The following is a 16,465-nucleotide window of genomic DNA, read 5'->3' as shown; positions in this document are numbered from 1 at the left end:
ACTAAAAAGTTAAGTTTGGATTGCCCAACTAGATGGAATTCTACTTACAAGATGCTTGATATTGTCATATGTTATAAGGATGTGTTTTTTAGGTTAAAGCAACGTGAAGCTCAATACACTTCTTTGCCAACTGATATGCAGTGGGAATTTGCAAAGGATGTTTGTCGAAGGCTAAAATTATTTAATGACATCACAGAAATCATTTCTGGCTCCAAATACCCAATTGCCAACATCTTTTTCCCAAAGATTTGTGAGATCAAGATTGCAATAAATGATTGGGTTAAATCTCCTGAGATAACCATTCAAAATATGGCAATACAAATGTTAAAGAAATTTGAAAGTTACTGGAGTGTTATTCATGATATATTGGCAATTGCTTCAGTTTTAGATCCAAGGTACAAGATGGACATGTTAGAATATTATTTTTATAAATTGTATGGTAATGATTTTGATCTGAAACTTAGTAGGATTCGTCAAATGTGCTATGATTTGGTTTTGGAATATCAATCAAAAAAGAATGAAACTTCTTCTTATAGAGCTACATCATTGGAGTTGGGAAAGGATGTTGATAATGATGCGAATGAATTTTTAGAGTTTATGGCAAAAAAGAAAAAATCTAGAACTACAGTTATGAAAACAGAGTTGGATTATTACTTGGAAGAAGATAATTTGTCGGTTACACAAGAATTTGATATCCTATCATGGTGGAAAACAAATGGGTTAAAGTTTCCAACCCTTCAAGCAATTGCAAGGGATGTTTTAGCTATTCCAATAACAACTGTAGCTTCTGAATCTGCTTTTAGTACTGGTGGTCAAATATTAACTTCTCACCGTAGTCGACTTCATCATATTACTATAGAGGCTTTGATGTGTACAAGAAGTTGGATATGGAACTCAAACCATCTAGGTAAGTTACTCAAATTTATTAATATTTTTTGTTAGTATTTTTTGTGAATTCTCATCTAATATTCTACATTTGGTGTTTGTAGGTGTTAAAAAATTAAAAGGAAAAGATGTTCTCATGAGTGAAAATGAATCTGATGAAGAAGGTACATTATATTCTAGTAATTAAAATTTTCAATTTCAATTATTATATCATATCTAATTTTTCATTTTTTTTCTATGTGTAGGTGGATCGAATGCAAATGAAACCACTGATCATTTGTAAAATTAATAAATATTTTGGTTATTATAAAATTTTAGTAATGTTTAATTTTTTAGCTTTTATATAATTATTTGAATTTTATTTAGTTGTTATTTGATACTTTAATTTGAGATTTATACTATTATAATATTTTTCTTAATATTTGACATCATGAAAATCAAAAAGAGTATGTTATTTTAATATTGAATATTTTGATAGTATCATGATTCCGTTTGTGTGATTTTTAAATTTTTTTTATAAAAAATATTTAATTGATATATGGAACAATAAAAAAATGGGTATGGGTATGGGTATAAGAAAATACCCGTTACCCGGTGAGGATGGGGATGGGTCAAAAGTTGTATACCCGTTGGGTTTGGGGATGAATTTTTATTATGGGGATGGGGATGGGATCATGATACCCGTACCCGCCCCGCCCCGTTGCCATCTCTAATAGCGCGCATAGCCAGCCCAACTACACTCAAACACTTGGACTTTCTTAAAAGATTTTAAATTATATGTTAGTAAACAAATATATGTACTTTTATCAATTAAAACACTACTCCAAAACGGATTAAATATAAATGAATAATGTTCAACAAGATCCACTTTTTACTATTTATCCCACAACTCATAAAAATTTTAAAAACAAATGTTACATAAAATGTGTAACCCTCGACTGCACTCAAAAGGTTATCAACTAAGAGGTCTTTAATATGGACTTAGTAAAAGCCTGCTATTGATAGTATAAATAGGTGATGAGGTAAGGTATTTAGGATTCCTGATTTAAGCTCTTAAAGTATCTTCTAGAAAATTTCATTCGTGCTAAAGTCCTTACTTGATTTGTTCAACAGGGAAATGCTAGCAGAGACCAAAATCAGAGCCATGCCAACAGAGACCATGGATAAGGAGGAGAAAAAGATTCTCCAGACAAGGTAGAAGAAACCATTACATAAATTGAGATGACTTTCATAAATACTTTTTGCAACAGAATATAGTTGAACCAAAAGATGGCCACAATGTCACCTTCCCACCTATTGCTAAAGCTAACAGTTTCTAGGAAGCTGAGTACGTAGCTTGAGAAGAACATCTCCTCACCATTTTATAGTATCAAAGTAAAATTGTAAATATTTTATCATAACTAAAAATAATAAAATTCTCTCCTTTATACGTTATTTCAGAAATTTGGATGGAGGAAAAGAACAAAAGACTACAGAAGTAGAAGAGAAATTATGGAAACCAGTGAAGCAAAGTTCTAACCTTCAGAGTAGCAGTGTCGGTGTCTGTAGTCCATCATAAAGGAAAGGAAAAAGCATTCTCTGTCTGTTGGGCATCAATGGCTTTTTAGTTATCTTTTCACACCAACAGCTTTTTGCTTTCTTTTTTTTTTCTCTCCAAGTGTAGTGATAATAAAAATGGTTTTAAGGACATTAATTAAAAAAAATTTATTAACCACTATTATTATTTCATTTATCTTATGTTATTCTAAATTTAAAAACATTATTGCTAATGTAATTTTTACTTTCAATTTTTCATTTTTAGATATTATATAACACTGATTGTTTGTACTCACACAAGATCCTGCTTTATCACACTCAAACGGCTAGCTTCTCTTTCTGGCACATTTACGTACTATGAGACCTTTTTCAGACTCACTATCACCCACTTTTCCTCTTCTTCCTAGAAACACCAACAACTCACCCATAAATAAATCAACAATTAAGAGAAAAATACAATCATTCTCTCTATCCAATGCTAAACAACAACATGGTCCCCACTCTTTTCACTAGATTCTCTGTTGTAATTATGTAAATCACAATTCTACTACTAACATAATGTCACTTTTTGCAGTGAGAAAAAGATAATTATTCCCTCATTTGCAAATAGTCGTTGCAATTCTTCAAACTATTTATGATCTCTCCTTTCTTAAACCCGTTATCAAAGCTCGTCTTCCAACATAATCTCACCAATTTCAAGCATTCATTCCGTCTATTATATCCTCTCTGTGCGATACAGCTTCCATTTTTATCTTCCCCAGAAAAACCTTTGGCTTCTTCCCTCACCAACAAACAACATTGTTTCTTTCTGGTTATTTTAGCTTCTTCACACTCTCACACGCGTCGTTCCAGGTGAAGAGAACCACACAACACAAAAAAAGAAGTCTCCTTTTCCAAACCCTGAAAGAACCATAGCCAAGACAAAAATGGCTATGCTTCTTCTCATTCCTCTGTTACTATCTTCCATTTCACTGTTCACCATTTCAAGTAAGCAACCCCAAATTTTCTTCTTCTTTTACACACGATCTTCTTTCAAAATGCAATTTTTCTGATTTTTTTTTCTTGGCAGCTGCAACGTTCTCCCCGCAACCCGGAATATGCTACGGCCAGCTCGGCGACAACCTCCCGCCGCCGCGAGAATCAGTCTCCCTCCTAACCTCCCTTCACGCCAAGCGCGTGAAGCTCTACGACGCCAACTCCACGATCCTCAACGCGCTTCGGCACACGCGCCTCCAGGTCTCCGTCATGGTACCCAACGAACTCATCTCCAACATCTCCTCCAACCAAACCCTCGCCGACAAATGGGTGTCCTCGAACGTCGCAGCCTTCCTCCCCAAGACCCGCATCCGTTACATCCTCGTCGGGAACGAAATCATCAGCAGCACCACCAATGCCACGTGGCGCCACCTCGTCCCCGCCATGCGCCGCATCAAACACGCACTCAAATCCCTCGGGATCCGCAAAGTGAAGGTCGGAACCTCCTCCGCCATGGACGTGCTCCAAACTTCTTTTCCTCCCTCAAACGGTTCGTTTCGTGCAGACATAGCTGTTCCCATCATGAAACCCATGTTGAAGTTCCTCAACCGAACCAAATCCTTTTTCTTCTTAGACGTTTACCCTTTCTTCGCGTGGTCCTCTGATCCGGTTAATATAAACCTCGATTACGCGCTATTTGAATCCAAGAATCTTACGGTGACGGATCCGGGTTCGGGTTTGGTTTACACCAACCTCTTCGACCAGATGGTGGACGCGGTTTATTTCGCAATGGAAAAACTTGGCTATCCGGGTATTCGGATCTTTGTAGCGGAAACGGGTTGGCCCAATGGCGGGGACCTCGACCAGATTGGAGCGAATGTTTACAACGCTGCCACTTACAACCGAAATTTCATAAAAAGGGTTACGAGAAAACCACGGGTTGGGACGCCGGCTCGACCGGGTTCGCTTCTTCCGTCTTTTTTGTTCGCTCTATTTAATGAAAACCAGAAACCGGGTCCGGGCACGGAGCGCCACTTCGGGTTGCTGCACCCGAACGGGTCCAGGGTTTTCGACATTGATTTGTCGGGGCGGACGCCGGAGTCGGACTTCCGGCCGCTTCCGGCACCGGAGAACAACGAGAAGTATAAGGGGAAGATATGGTGCGTGGTGGCGCGCCGGGATAACGCGACGGTGCTGGCGGCGGCGCTCTCTTACGCGTGCTCGCAGGGGAATGGGACGTGCGACCCGATCCAACCCAGAGGGAAGTGCTTTAAACCCAATTCGGTTTTCTGGCATGCGAGCTATGCTTTTAGTGCTTATTGGGCGCAGTTTAAGAAGGATGGTGCAACTTGTTACTTCAACGGTCTTGCCACACAAACAGCAAATGATCCAAGTAAGTTAAAATGAATTTTCGACAAAATTATAGTGTTTTTTTTCTTTTCATTATTATGATTTGTAGTTAATTTTAGCACCGTGAGATTAAAATTGTGCTCTTGGGTAATTGGTTTTGTCAAGTAAATGTTTTGAAGATTTTGAAGATTTTTCTTCCTGCTAATTCATTTTCTTACGTTGAGTTATTGTAGGTTATGGATCTTGCAAGTTCCCAAGTGTGACACTTTGAAGAAGAGGAGAAAACAAACAAATAACTCAAATGGGTTTTCATGACTCAATCATACAATTGATTATTTGTTTTGACACTTTTTTTTTGTTGCTTTCATTTCATGAATGTGTGTTCCTCCTATATGTAGCAGCACCCCTATGCCAACGAGGAGGAACTTACATTGGTGAATGATTTTGAATGGATTGTTTGGATAACCATTTTATGTAACATTACTATCATTCCCCAATGGATGGTCATTATTTGTAGCCATGCTCTCATTGTAAGGTTCAATGTTTCTATTTCTTTGGGCAACATTCATTCATTAATAGTACATTATTTGACATCATGCTTTGCTACAATTAGAAAAAAGTGTTGAAGAAAGTGCAATATTTCTATTTACACAACTTGCATTTTATGTAATAGTAATTTGCAGCATCATTTTTATGGGGATGATTTGAAATATTTTGTCCTTTTTGGATGTGATTAGTAAGTAACGGCTCCAAAACAGCCCTAGGAGGTAAGGTTGCTCTTGACCTATGTTTTTCTGGCCTGTGGTGGTCCACTATACTGTTAAGTTTTGTTTTGGTGTGAGTTCATGTACTTTTCAACGTTGTTTTTTGGTCGTAAGTTGTTAATCAGTGTAAGATATAAATTCAATCAATTTAGTTATTAAATTTCATTAGATTGATGGTACAAAATCTTATAATAGTTTAAAATTATTTAGAAGTTGCGTATATTATTTTATTTTATTGTTTAATGTTTTTGTATGATATCTATGTATCTAAATATTTGTTACTGGACAGCATATTTATAAAAATTTAAAGTTGGTAAAGTTTGTGAGGTAAAAATAGGCTGTGGTGTTATGTTTTATAACAATAACACCGAAATCAGCACGTCTTTTAAAGATTATGTTTATGTGTAAATTATGTATCTATGACATGATTTTTATGTAAAGAAATTGTGGTTGTATGTCATAATTTATGACTTTTCAGAGTGAAGTCGTATTGGACTAACGAATTAATTATGATTTTTATATGATTAAAATAGTCGTGTAATTCAGTTATTCTTAATTTTAATTTTTGTTATTTTTTTAAATTTTATTGAAGTACTTGACATTTTGTATTTTTTAATTTTTGTTTATAATATGTTATATCAATTATGGTTTTATTTAAAATAAATTGTTGTACTTTATTGTTAACTTTTATATAAAAATATTATAACATATGAAGTATTTAATAAAATAAATAAAATATAAGAAAAATAACGCATACAAATTGATATGTAAAAATTAATTTATGCAACTATATTTGATGTCTATATTTAAATATTTGATTTATTTTAGTTTTTATATTTGTTTCTTATTCTTAATTTTGGTTAATTAGAGTTAATGTGGTATTTTATCTTAAATTAGTGCTAATATTCTTTGAAAGGTAATCATATATCAGATTAATAAAAGGCTTAAGAATTATTTTGATATTTATATTTTCTTAGATTAAATATATTTTTGGTCTTTTAGGTGAAAGTTAAAATTAATTTATTTTTGAAACTTTAGATCAATTTAACCATTTATTTTTAGACATATTTAAATTTAGTCTTTTTAACCAAACTAATATCAGGACCATGCGTGAGCACAAGTTTTTTTTTTATTTATTTGTAATAAAAAATAATATAATTATTATTATATTTAACTTAATAATATATTTACATGATTATATCAAAATATTATAATTATAAATAGTTAAAATATAAATATAGAATATGATAATAGAAAAAATAAATAAATAATCAATTTTAAATATTTTTTATAATAAATTAATTAAAGATAAATAATATTATTTTAATTTTGATCTTTTACTTCTCAATAATAGATTATAAAAAGTATAATTAATATTAATAATAGTAATGGATTATCGTATAATAATAATTATTATTATTTATAATAATAATAATAATAATAATAATAATAATAATAATAATAATAATAATAATAATAATAATAATAATAATAATAATAGCATGCACTCTTTTACACTGTGCTGCACAAAAAAATAAGATGAAAAGATAAATTCAAATAATAACAATTATACGGATGAAACACGTAATACGAGTTGTTGTTAAATTAAAATGTAGATATAACATCTCAATTTTAGCCGTTTAAAACTAATAAAATAAGATATTCCACCTTAGTGTTCAAAACAGATAAACAAATGTATAAAGTATATTAATACAGTCTTACAAATAATTGGACTATATAAATTTATTATTATACATACCAAACTTTTTTAACTCTAAACACAATCTAACCACTTACAACAACTTCCCACTGAGACCTCCTTCTGACCTAAAAGATGGCTCCTCAACCTCTAGAGGTGCCTCTGAAACTGCAACCATCACTGCTCCCACCGAAAAGGTGATCATCGCAAAAGAAAAACATACAACACAAGACAAAAACACAGAAGAAGGGTAAGCAAATGACTTTTAAAGAATATTCTTAAACCATATAATATTGATATATTAACAACTATAGACATGTAGATATTCACATACATATATTTATAGATTATGACTCAACTAATCTAGATATATGCATTGAGGTCGGATCCAGTCAGTTCTGCATTTGTAGTGACATCTCATGCTTTGTAGAGCGACAAATTAAGAGTCAAAACTCTTCCACATACAAGGTAAGTCTGTTAACACATATGGTCAAGGAAAAACCCTAGGCTTAGACCTCCTGCTCCTCTCACTACATACTTCATTCCTCTCTACTTGAGAATTTGAATGGTTATTAGAGCGTCAGGATAATTATCAAGACAATCCTTACCTCAATGCATACATTACCACAATCACTACTAATCCTCCTTGGGTTAGCATCAACCAATCTCAACTCAGTCTCATATAAACAATCTCATATCATACACTCATCATTCATAATAATTACAAAGCTTCTATGATAACTAAAATACCACCCACTTTAACTCAAAAATACAAGTTTCAGGTTCTGACTTACTCGCCCAACGAGTAGCACTCGCCCAGCCACTGGCCCATGCTCGTCCAGTGAGTAGCACTCACCCATCGAGTATGCGAATTTGCATAATCTACAGATCATGTTTTGCATAGTTATGCAGATCAACTCATTCGCCTAGCGAGTAAGCTCGCCCACCGAGGAAGTGAATCTGCATAATTCTGTAGAAATTGATTTAAGAAAAATTATACCTATTCAACAAATCCATCAACTCCAAAACCTCCACCAGAGACCATTCGAGTATCAAACATTAATTCTATCAAAATATTCACACCAATTGCATCCAATTGCACCCATAACATACGATTATTCTCAAACAACAGATAAAATCTAAGTACTTATCATTTTCAAACATCACAACCCAATTCACATATCAAACACATTAGTCAATTACAGAATAATCATATAATAATATTCCTAACAGGTTTGTGAGACATAATAGACATTAGCTTCCCATACCTGATATCCTGTTTAAACAACTCTATAAACGTCAAACGTCTCTAACTCCACAAGATGTTCTATCTACACATAGAAACATCACAAGAACGATAAGGACATACCATTATGATCACTGATCAGCAGAAACTCATACTGATAAATAAAATGACGCATACAAGCGGAAGAAGGCTTACATGCAACAGAAAACAGAAAAAACCAAATACGTATACACAGGTCGTTGTTAAACTAAAATATAAGTATATTTGATGTCTATATTTAAATATTTGGTTTATTTTAGTTTTTATATTTGTTTTTGAGTCTTAATTTTTGTTAATTAGAGTCAATGTGGTATTTTATCTTAAATTAGTGCAAATCAAATAGTAATAATTATACGTATGAAATACGCATTCACATGACGTTGTTAAACAAAAATGTAGGTATATTTGATGTCTATATTTAAACATTTCATTTATTTTAGTTTTAATATTTGTTTTTTACTATTAATTTTTGTTAATTAGAGTTAATGTGGTATTTTATCTTAAATTAGTGCTAATATCCTTTGAAAAGTGATCACATGTCAGTCTAATAAAAGGTTTAAGAATTATTTTGATACCTATATTTTTTAGATTAAATATGTTTTTGGTCTTTTAAGTGAAAATTGAAATTAGTCAATCTTTGAAACTTTATACCAATTTAGTCATCCATTTTTAGACATGTGAGAATTTAATTTTTTTAACCAAATTTTATTAAGTGTATTTGACGTTTCAATTATGATAACATTTTAGTTGTTAGGGCATAAACCCATGTTTTAGGCCTATTTACTTGTGGCTTATAGGGTTAGTTTTGTGTATATATAATACATCTCTTGAAACATTTTAATACACAATCAATAATACATAATCTCTTTCTTCCTATATTCTTTTTGTTTTCTACATGGTATCAGAGGCTCAAAACAATCTATGATTGAGAAGAGGTTCTTACAATAATTCTTCTTTCCTATACCTTAAGCCTTAAGCGTTAAGCCCCAAGCCTCTTTTGCAAATATTATGATTGAGAAGGGATTCTTGTAGTAGTTCCTCTTTCTTAAACCCTAAACTTTAAGTCCTAAGTCTTAAGCTTCTTTCACAAATTTTTAGGCGTTTCACCCATAGTTCCTTTCTCCTAAACCTTATGCCTTAAGCCTTTTTTGCAAATGTTATAATTGAGAAGGGATTCTTGTAGTAGTTCTTCTTTCTTAAACCCTAAGTCTATGTCCTAAGCCTTTTTTTTCATAAATTTTCATGCGTTTCACCAAGTATTTGCAATCCTCTAATATTAGGTACATATTATGTTTTGTTCGTTGCTTCCGTCGTGTGGTTCACATTTCTATTTTGTATTCAATTTATTATGGCGACTCGTAAATATGATTTTCTTCAGTCTATTAGTGTGCAATTGGATGGTTAAAATTATTCCTACTAGAGTTATTTTATGAAAAGCTTTTTTCGTGAAAAGTCCATGTGTGTTTATGTTTCAAGTGTTAAGGCAAAAATGATTGACACCAAAGTCAGTGATTATGCTACTACTTTAGAGGTATTAGAAGTTGATAACTCTAAAATTGTCAATTGGGTCAATAATTCTGTCACACACTTGATTGACGCTTAATTGACAAAATATGATACTACAAGGGAGGTACGAGATCACTTATCTTGATTGTATACACAATTTGCCAAATAGTATCAACGTGAGACATATATTCGTGCATTGAAGCAAATTGACATGTGCATTCAGGAATATTATTCTGCCATGATAACCCTATGAGTTCAACTTGCCTTGACTAAGCTTGCAAAATTGAGTGCTTTTGCACTATATATTACTCGTAGAAAATCACAACGTTGGGTTCAATTTTTTATGGTCTTGCATAGTGATTTTGAAAGTTTGCATGACTCAATTTTGCATCATAACTCTATGCCTTTTTGTTGATGATGTTGTTAATGAATTATTAGTAGGAGAAATTAGACTTCAAACTTATAATGATCACAATACCCAATACCAAGTTCTTCTTCTGCTCCATCTGTTTTTGCAGCTTCAAACGGATCTTTTACTGGAACTCAAAAAATAACATGTTGATAAAGTTGTTTTTGATAAGTATTTCTTATTACAAATAGAAGAATCATTTAGAAGTGAATCTCAAGCTTGTAGGAGTTTTTCTTTTATAGAAAATATACATATAAATGTTGGGATTTTGTCCCTTTCAAAAGTAAATTTAATATTTTTGGACATTTTTATTTTCTTTTCTGGGGCATTATCTTTCATTTTAATTCAAAACAATTGATAATACTAATTTGGTACATTTCATTATTTCTTATCATATAACTTAGAAAAGCTAAATATCTCTAATTGTTTAAGTTGTAGGATAGTTAGAGCTTTATAAATATCATCCGTTATATGTCAATAACCCTAATTTTATCTTCAACAGGGTTTCTATAGGAGCAAGTGACAAACATAATTATGTGAGGTTGGTTCCTTGCTTTAGATGCCATAAATCTTTTGTTTTATTTTTTATTTTTCTTAGTTTTTATTTTCTTTTATATATTAAATTGAATTCACTAAGCTATTGATATTCAATCTAGCGTGCAATTATACTGACAATTTTTTTCAAATGGTTTACCAATTTGAATTGTAACTCGATTTACTCTCAAAGATTAAGTTGTATAAATATTTGCTTGCAAGTGTACCAAACACGTTAACGTGTGAAATTATTTTGATGATGATAGATACAATTAAAATTTACTACGTAGCTTATAATATATCCCTTGTGTAAGGATGACAACTGGTGATGGTGACCAATAGGAATAGTACAATAAACACACACACACACACACATATATATATATATATATATATATAACTTTTATTACTTAAGCACATCTATGATATATTATTAGTTTTTTTTTAACTATTTAACAGTTGTATTTAACAGTTGGTAGCTTTTTAAAACTATTGAAATTCAGTTTAGATTTAGAGATAATGGAGGACAGATTAAAAGGGGTCAGTAAAAACTATAATTTATGTAAAAAAAATAAATAAATACTTAGAAATAACTTCTTTATATTTGTGAGAATAATATGTGAAAATGTATTCATAAATAATAGAATATTGAGAATGTCTAACTGAAAGAGTGAGGTAAGTGAGAGTCTCACCTTCTAAATCAATTATACATCTTTTTTTCATATTTAAATTTAAACAACTATTATTTCTAAAATATTATTTGTACATCTCACTCCTAAATTATATAATACCGTTATACATAATATCTCATCAAATAAATAACAGGTAGTACATAATGAAATAATATTATACCAACAAAATCTATTACAATTTCTTAATTTAAGTAATCATATATATATATATATATATATATATAATAAATTAAATAACAAATAATATAATAAAAAATATTTTTACTTTTATTGATATATGTCATATTCGGTCTCAAAATGACTTATAAATACTATGTAACTCAAAATAGAATGCTAATTCAATTTCTTATACAGTGTATATTTATATTTTCTTGTATTTATACTGTCATGTGTCGAATAATCATAAACTATTCTTCAATTAAACCATTTCTAAATATCAATAAATGAAAGAGAAAAACTAAAAAAAGAAGAAGATCGATATAGTTAATAAATAAAGTACTTCAAAATGGGTCACCATTTTTCTAGATGTTTTTTTTTCTTAAAAATAAAAAATAACATGCTTTTCATTTTTTCCAAAAAAAAAATATTATTTCTAGAAAATATATTATGTATTGTTGAATATTAAGATATGTATTTTATTTTTAATGTTAAAAACTTATAAAATATATAATTTTGGTTTTAATATTAATAAGATGTGATATTATATGAGTTGAATATTTTTTTAATAAAATATAATTTATAATAAGAGGTATATGCAGCTGGATGTAGTGCTCTTCAATCTTATCTGAACCTAAAAAGCTATTCTTATCTGTTATTGAAAACTTGACACATTCCTAAATCACTTTGTAAATTTGTTTGGCAAAGATTTTAGGAATAAAAGAAAAAACAAACACAAAATGAATCTTAAAAAAAAAATATTATCTGTTATTTTTGAAGATATCTCTTTCAGAGTTATGAAGTTGGGTTGTTGTTTCTTCGGCCGGCTTCTTCGCTTTTCTTTTCTGTTTTGTTCCTTTTCATCTCATTCTTCTCTCTTGAGATTATCTTTTTCAACAATGAACAATTATTTTACATTAAAACCCACCTTACGTGTCTACGTTTCTTTTCAATACCACTCATCAATGTCAAAATATGTTAATACCATCAAACAAATATACTAAATACTTATTCTCATATTCACTTTTATATCATTCTTCATTTCGGGATTTTGACCATGAATAAAATTTTAAATTCTATTTTTATCAAAATAAATAAATAAATATGAATAGTTACAACGACCGAGTACTTTACTTTTTAATTGAAGAATTAGATGAACATTAGTCTTTTGAAATATCATTCATTCATAATCCAAATCAAATTTTAAATGGATATGAAAAAAATTGTTCAAACACATTTATTATCTACAAAATAACAAACATTCTGAAAGTTAATATAAACAATGCTATTTTTAAGTCAAAATTAGGTACCATAAGTAACCGGTCATAACAGTTTTATCTCCAAATAACAAACGCTTTATTATTATTATTAATGCAAAGCTGTTGTTAAGTCACTTTTTTTTTATTGTTAAAAAGTTTATTAAAAAAGTACAAAAAGTATATAAAAAATGTGACAATAGTAGAAATCATCTCTCTATGACATCTCTTTTAAATATATATGTATGCCTATTATAACACTAGGTTCAAAAATAATTTCTTTGGAATAATAAACAAATTTATTATTATTATTGTATATTTACTTCTCTTCTATATTTCGTTTTTATTTTGTTTTATTTCCTTTCAAGTAAATAAGATGAACTTTAAATATTTTCCTAGTGATATGAATAATATATGATTAGAACTTAAATATATTTTATTTGACTTAAATTTTGTCATGCAATTTGACCTGAATTTCAATTTCTGCATTTATAACTAAATAGAGTTCTTCACTCTAGTGTGCATATCAATCTCAAGTTATCAATGACTTATCCATTTTCATTATTTATAGGACCAACTTTATCTACAACATTCATTCATCATAACTGAAATCCTTCCATTCCACAAAAGTCTCAAACAAACCCTATCCTTTTACCAGCCAAAATCTCTTCAACACACCACTTCACTCATCACACTTCTCAAACCAACCCTTCATTGTTCCATCTTCTCTAACCACACCCAGATAAAGAAGAACCCAAAAAGTCCATTTTTTTTTCCTTTGGGTCCTCTGAAAAATGGAAAAAAGTGTCTCCAACAACCACCACCTCCACCTTAGGACCATGCTCACTCCTTCACAGCCACCACCATCATCACCATCTTCGTTCAAAACACGCTTGAGATCGTTCCCGAAAGGGTTGACGGTGAGGGCAAGTGCGGGAAGGAGGCACTGCGAGTTCAGCAGCCTCAACGCGCCCCTTGAGCCACGCTCCCTTGTGGGGAAGTTTCTCGGCGGCGTGTTGCAGAATCGCCGCCAAATGTTCCACGTGGTTACCAAGGAAGAGTTGAAGATGTTGAGTGAGGATAGAGACTCTGCTATTGCTCGCATGGTTATCAGTCAGCACTCTGATGAAGCCCTGCTTCACAGGTTTCTCACCAATTCCAATTACCCCGTATTGGTTCTTTTCAATTATGTTCTTTCCCTTATTGGTTATTGGAATTTTTAGCTCTGCTTGATTCCCTAACATTGTCGTCATGTTAATTAAAGTGCATGTGCATGTATGCATTTGATTGCAATGTAATTTATGATTTTTAGTTTAATTTAAATAGTTAAAGTTTTTTAGTTTGTGTTCTAATTTACTGTTTTTAATTTAATTTAAACACTTAAAAAAAGAGATCATTTTACACAATTACTGAATCATAGACTTTTATTTATGGTAAATTTTTGTGAACATTAAATTATATTTTTTGTGTGTATATTTGATTAATTGGGGGTGGGAATTTTGGTGGTGGTTTTCTCATGCTATCTTTTTTTGTATGAATCCCTAAAATTTTCACTCTCTCCTACAGTATGGAGGAAATACAGTGATCTTATATTATGTTGTAGAAACTTGCACCTATTCATCTTTTAGTTTTTGTGGTTATTATGTGGATGTGACTTGAACATGATCTGTTTTAGTGTATTTGGAAACAAGAATGGGGCAGCTTTTTGTGAGACTAAACCTAATTATATTAACTAACCTCACATTTGAGGAAGGAGAAGGTTGTGCTGTATTTCACTTTAAACACTGGTAAATGCCAGTGATAGTGAATGTAAAAGGAGGGCAAACTTTTTCCGTTCTTGTTTCCAGTTCATTAATTTCCTTGTATATTATTTCTGAGGGTGCCAAGTTTATCTGCATTAACCTACTGTAATTGTGTTACTTTGGAGATCTAATACCCTGATATTTAGAAACTGTAACTGCTCTTTGCTGAATATATGTGTCAGTTCCTTTTCCTTATGTTTGGTGGAAAACTATTTGGTTTTAAGAATTTTAGCCTTAACCGATGCCTCACAAAACTTTGTTGTCTAAAGTTAATGTTTATTGATTTAGAATCATCTGTTGCAATGCAGACTGAACATATTAGACCTTTGTGCATATGTAATATTCAAAATTGCATAACACTACAAATACTAGTGGTACTTGTGGAATGTATTGACTTAAATGTTTCTGAATTCCAGGAGGATTGCAAAAGTGAAGGAGGATGAGTGTATGGTTGCTATATCAGATGTAATGTATTTGCTGATTCTATACAAGTTTTCAGAGATCAGGGTTCATTTGGTTCCAAAGCTTTCTAATTGCCTATACAATGGAAGACTAGAGATATTGCCTTCTAAGGATTGGGATCTGGAGTCTATTCACAGCATGGAAGTTTTGGACATCATAAGGCAACATGTCAGCACTGTCACAGGCTTGAAATCAAATCCTAGTGTGAGGGAAAGTTGGGAAACCACTGCTATTCGACGTAGCTGGCTTGCTCGAGTCTATGTTGCCTCCATATTATATGGTTACTTTCTGAAGTCAGTTTCATTGAGGTACACCCTAGAGCAAAGTCTTTCTTCATCTAACCATGCTCTTCATCCGGGTCAGAAATCTTGCCCTTCATTTCCCGACATGTATCGATTCGGGTCGGAAGATGTGATGCTTGGCAACAAGAATAATGACATGCAATCTGTGTGGCATGATTTAATGAGGCAGGAAGAGGGAATTGAGGATATAAAATGTTATGTTATGAACTTTCACCCTGGCTCATTTCAGAGGTGTGCCAAACTGAGATCTAAGGAAGCTGTGCAGTTGGTAGAGAGTCATAGTAATGCACTTTTTGGAAATGGGAAATCTGGTTTGTCTCAGCATGATGATGTTATTGTAACCTCATTTTCTAGTCTGAGGAGGCTAGTCTTGGAAGCTATTGCATTTGGATCCTTCCTGTGGGAAACAGAAGATTATATTGACAATGTGTACAAGCTTAAAGATCATGAGGTAAAGTAAAGGAGAAACATGTTGCTAATTAAGTTTCCACTTTTAGGCCTATTCTCTTTGTATATAAATGTGGTTAGATTTAGGTTAACTTTTATTTTGTATAGGATGATGCATTACCTCTTTATAATGTATAGTTTTTAATGCTTGGATGGTACCTGGGAACGAATAAAGATGAAGATTTTAAAGGGTGACAAAGTTAAAGTTGTTTACTTTATGTGGATCTATGTTTGGTTTTGTGCAGTTTTTCATATCATGGTTATAAATGCCATTTTTCTTTAAAGAATGTTTTACTTGTTCATTTGGTCACAATTCCAATTATAGTTGAAACTGTTCAATTAAATTCTGTAATTAGCAACACTGGTATATTTTTGGTTTGAGTGAATTTAATTTGTTTCTCTAAA

The 16,465-nt window shown here is 31.5% G+C and overlaps 2 protein-coding genes across 2 annotated transcripts; both read left to right on the top strand.

Moving 5' to 3' along the window:
• Nucleotides 1-2,803: 2,803 nt before the first annotated feature.
• LOC114186298 (putative glucan endo-1,3-beta-glucosidase A6) lies at nt 2,804-5,342 on the top strand. The gene is made up of 3 exons (XM_028074354.2): nt 2,804-3,408; nt 3,491-4,789; nt 4,980-5,342. Exons 1-3 carry the CDS (start codon nt 3,348-3,350, stop codon nt 5,015-5,017), a joined length of 1,398 nt encoding a protein of 465 aa, XP_027930155.1. The 5' UTR covers nt 2,804-3,347; the 3' UTR covers nt 5,018-5,342.
• Nucleotides 5,343-13,638: 8,296 nt separating this feature from the next.
• On the top strand, nt 13,639-16,259 carry LOC114183544 (UV-B-induced protein At3g17800, chloroplastic-like). The gene is made up of 2 exons (XM_028070599.2): nt 13,639-14,191; nt 15,266-16,259. The coding sequence occupies exons 1-2, from the start codon at nt 13,842-13,844 to the stop codon at nt 16,071-16,073; spliced, it is 1,158 nt and encodes a 385-aa protein (XP_027926400.1). The 5' UTR covers nt 13,639-13,841; the 3' UTR covers nt 16,074-16,259.
• Nucleotides 16,260-16,465: the final 206 nt, after the last annotated feature.

Source organism: Vigna unguiculata, chromosome 5 (genome assembly GCF_037176805.1).
Source record: "Vigna unguiculata cultivar grain cowpea cultivar isolate G323 ecotype 2 chromosome 5, ASM3717680v1, whole genome shotgun sequence".
NCBI lineage: Eukaryota > Viridiplantae > Streptophyta > Magnoliopsida > Fabales > Fabaceae > Vigna > Vigna unguiculata.
This window is presented reverse-complemented; position numbering and strand designations above follow the sequence as displayed.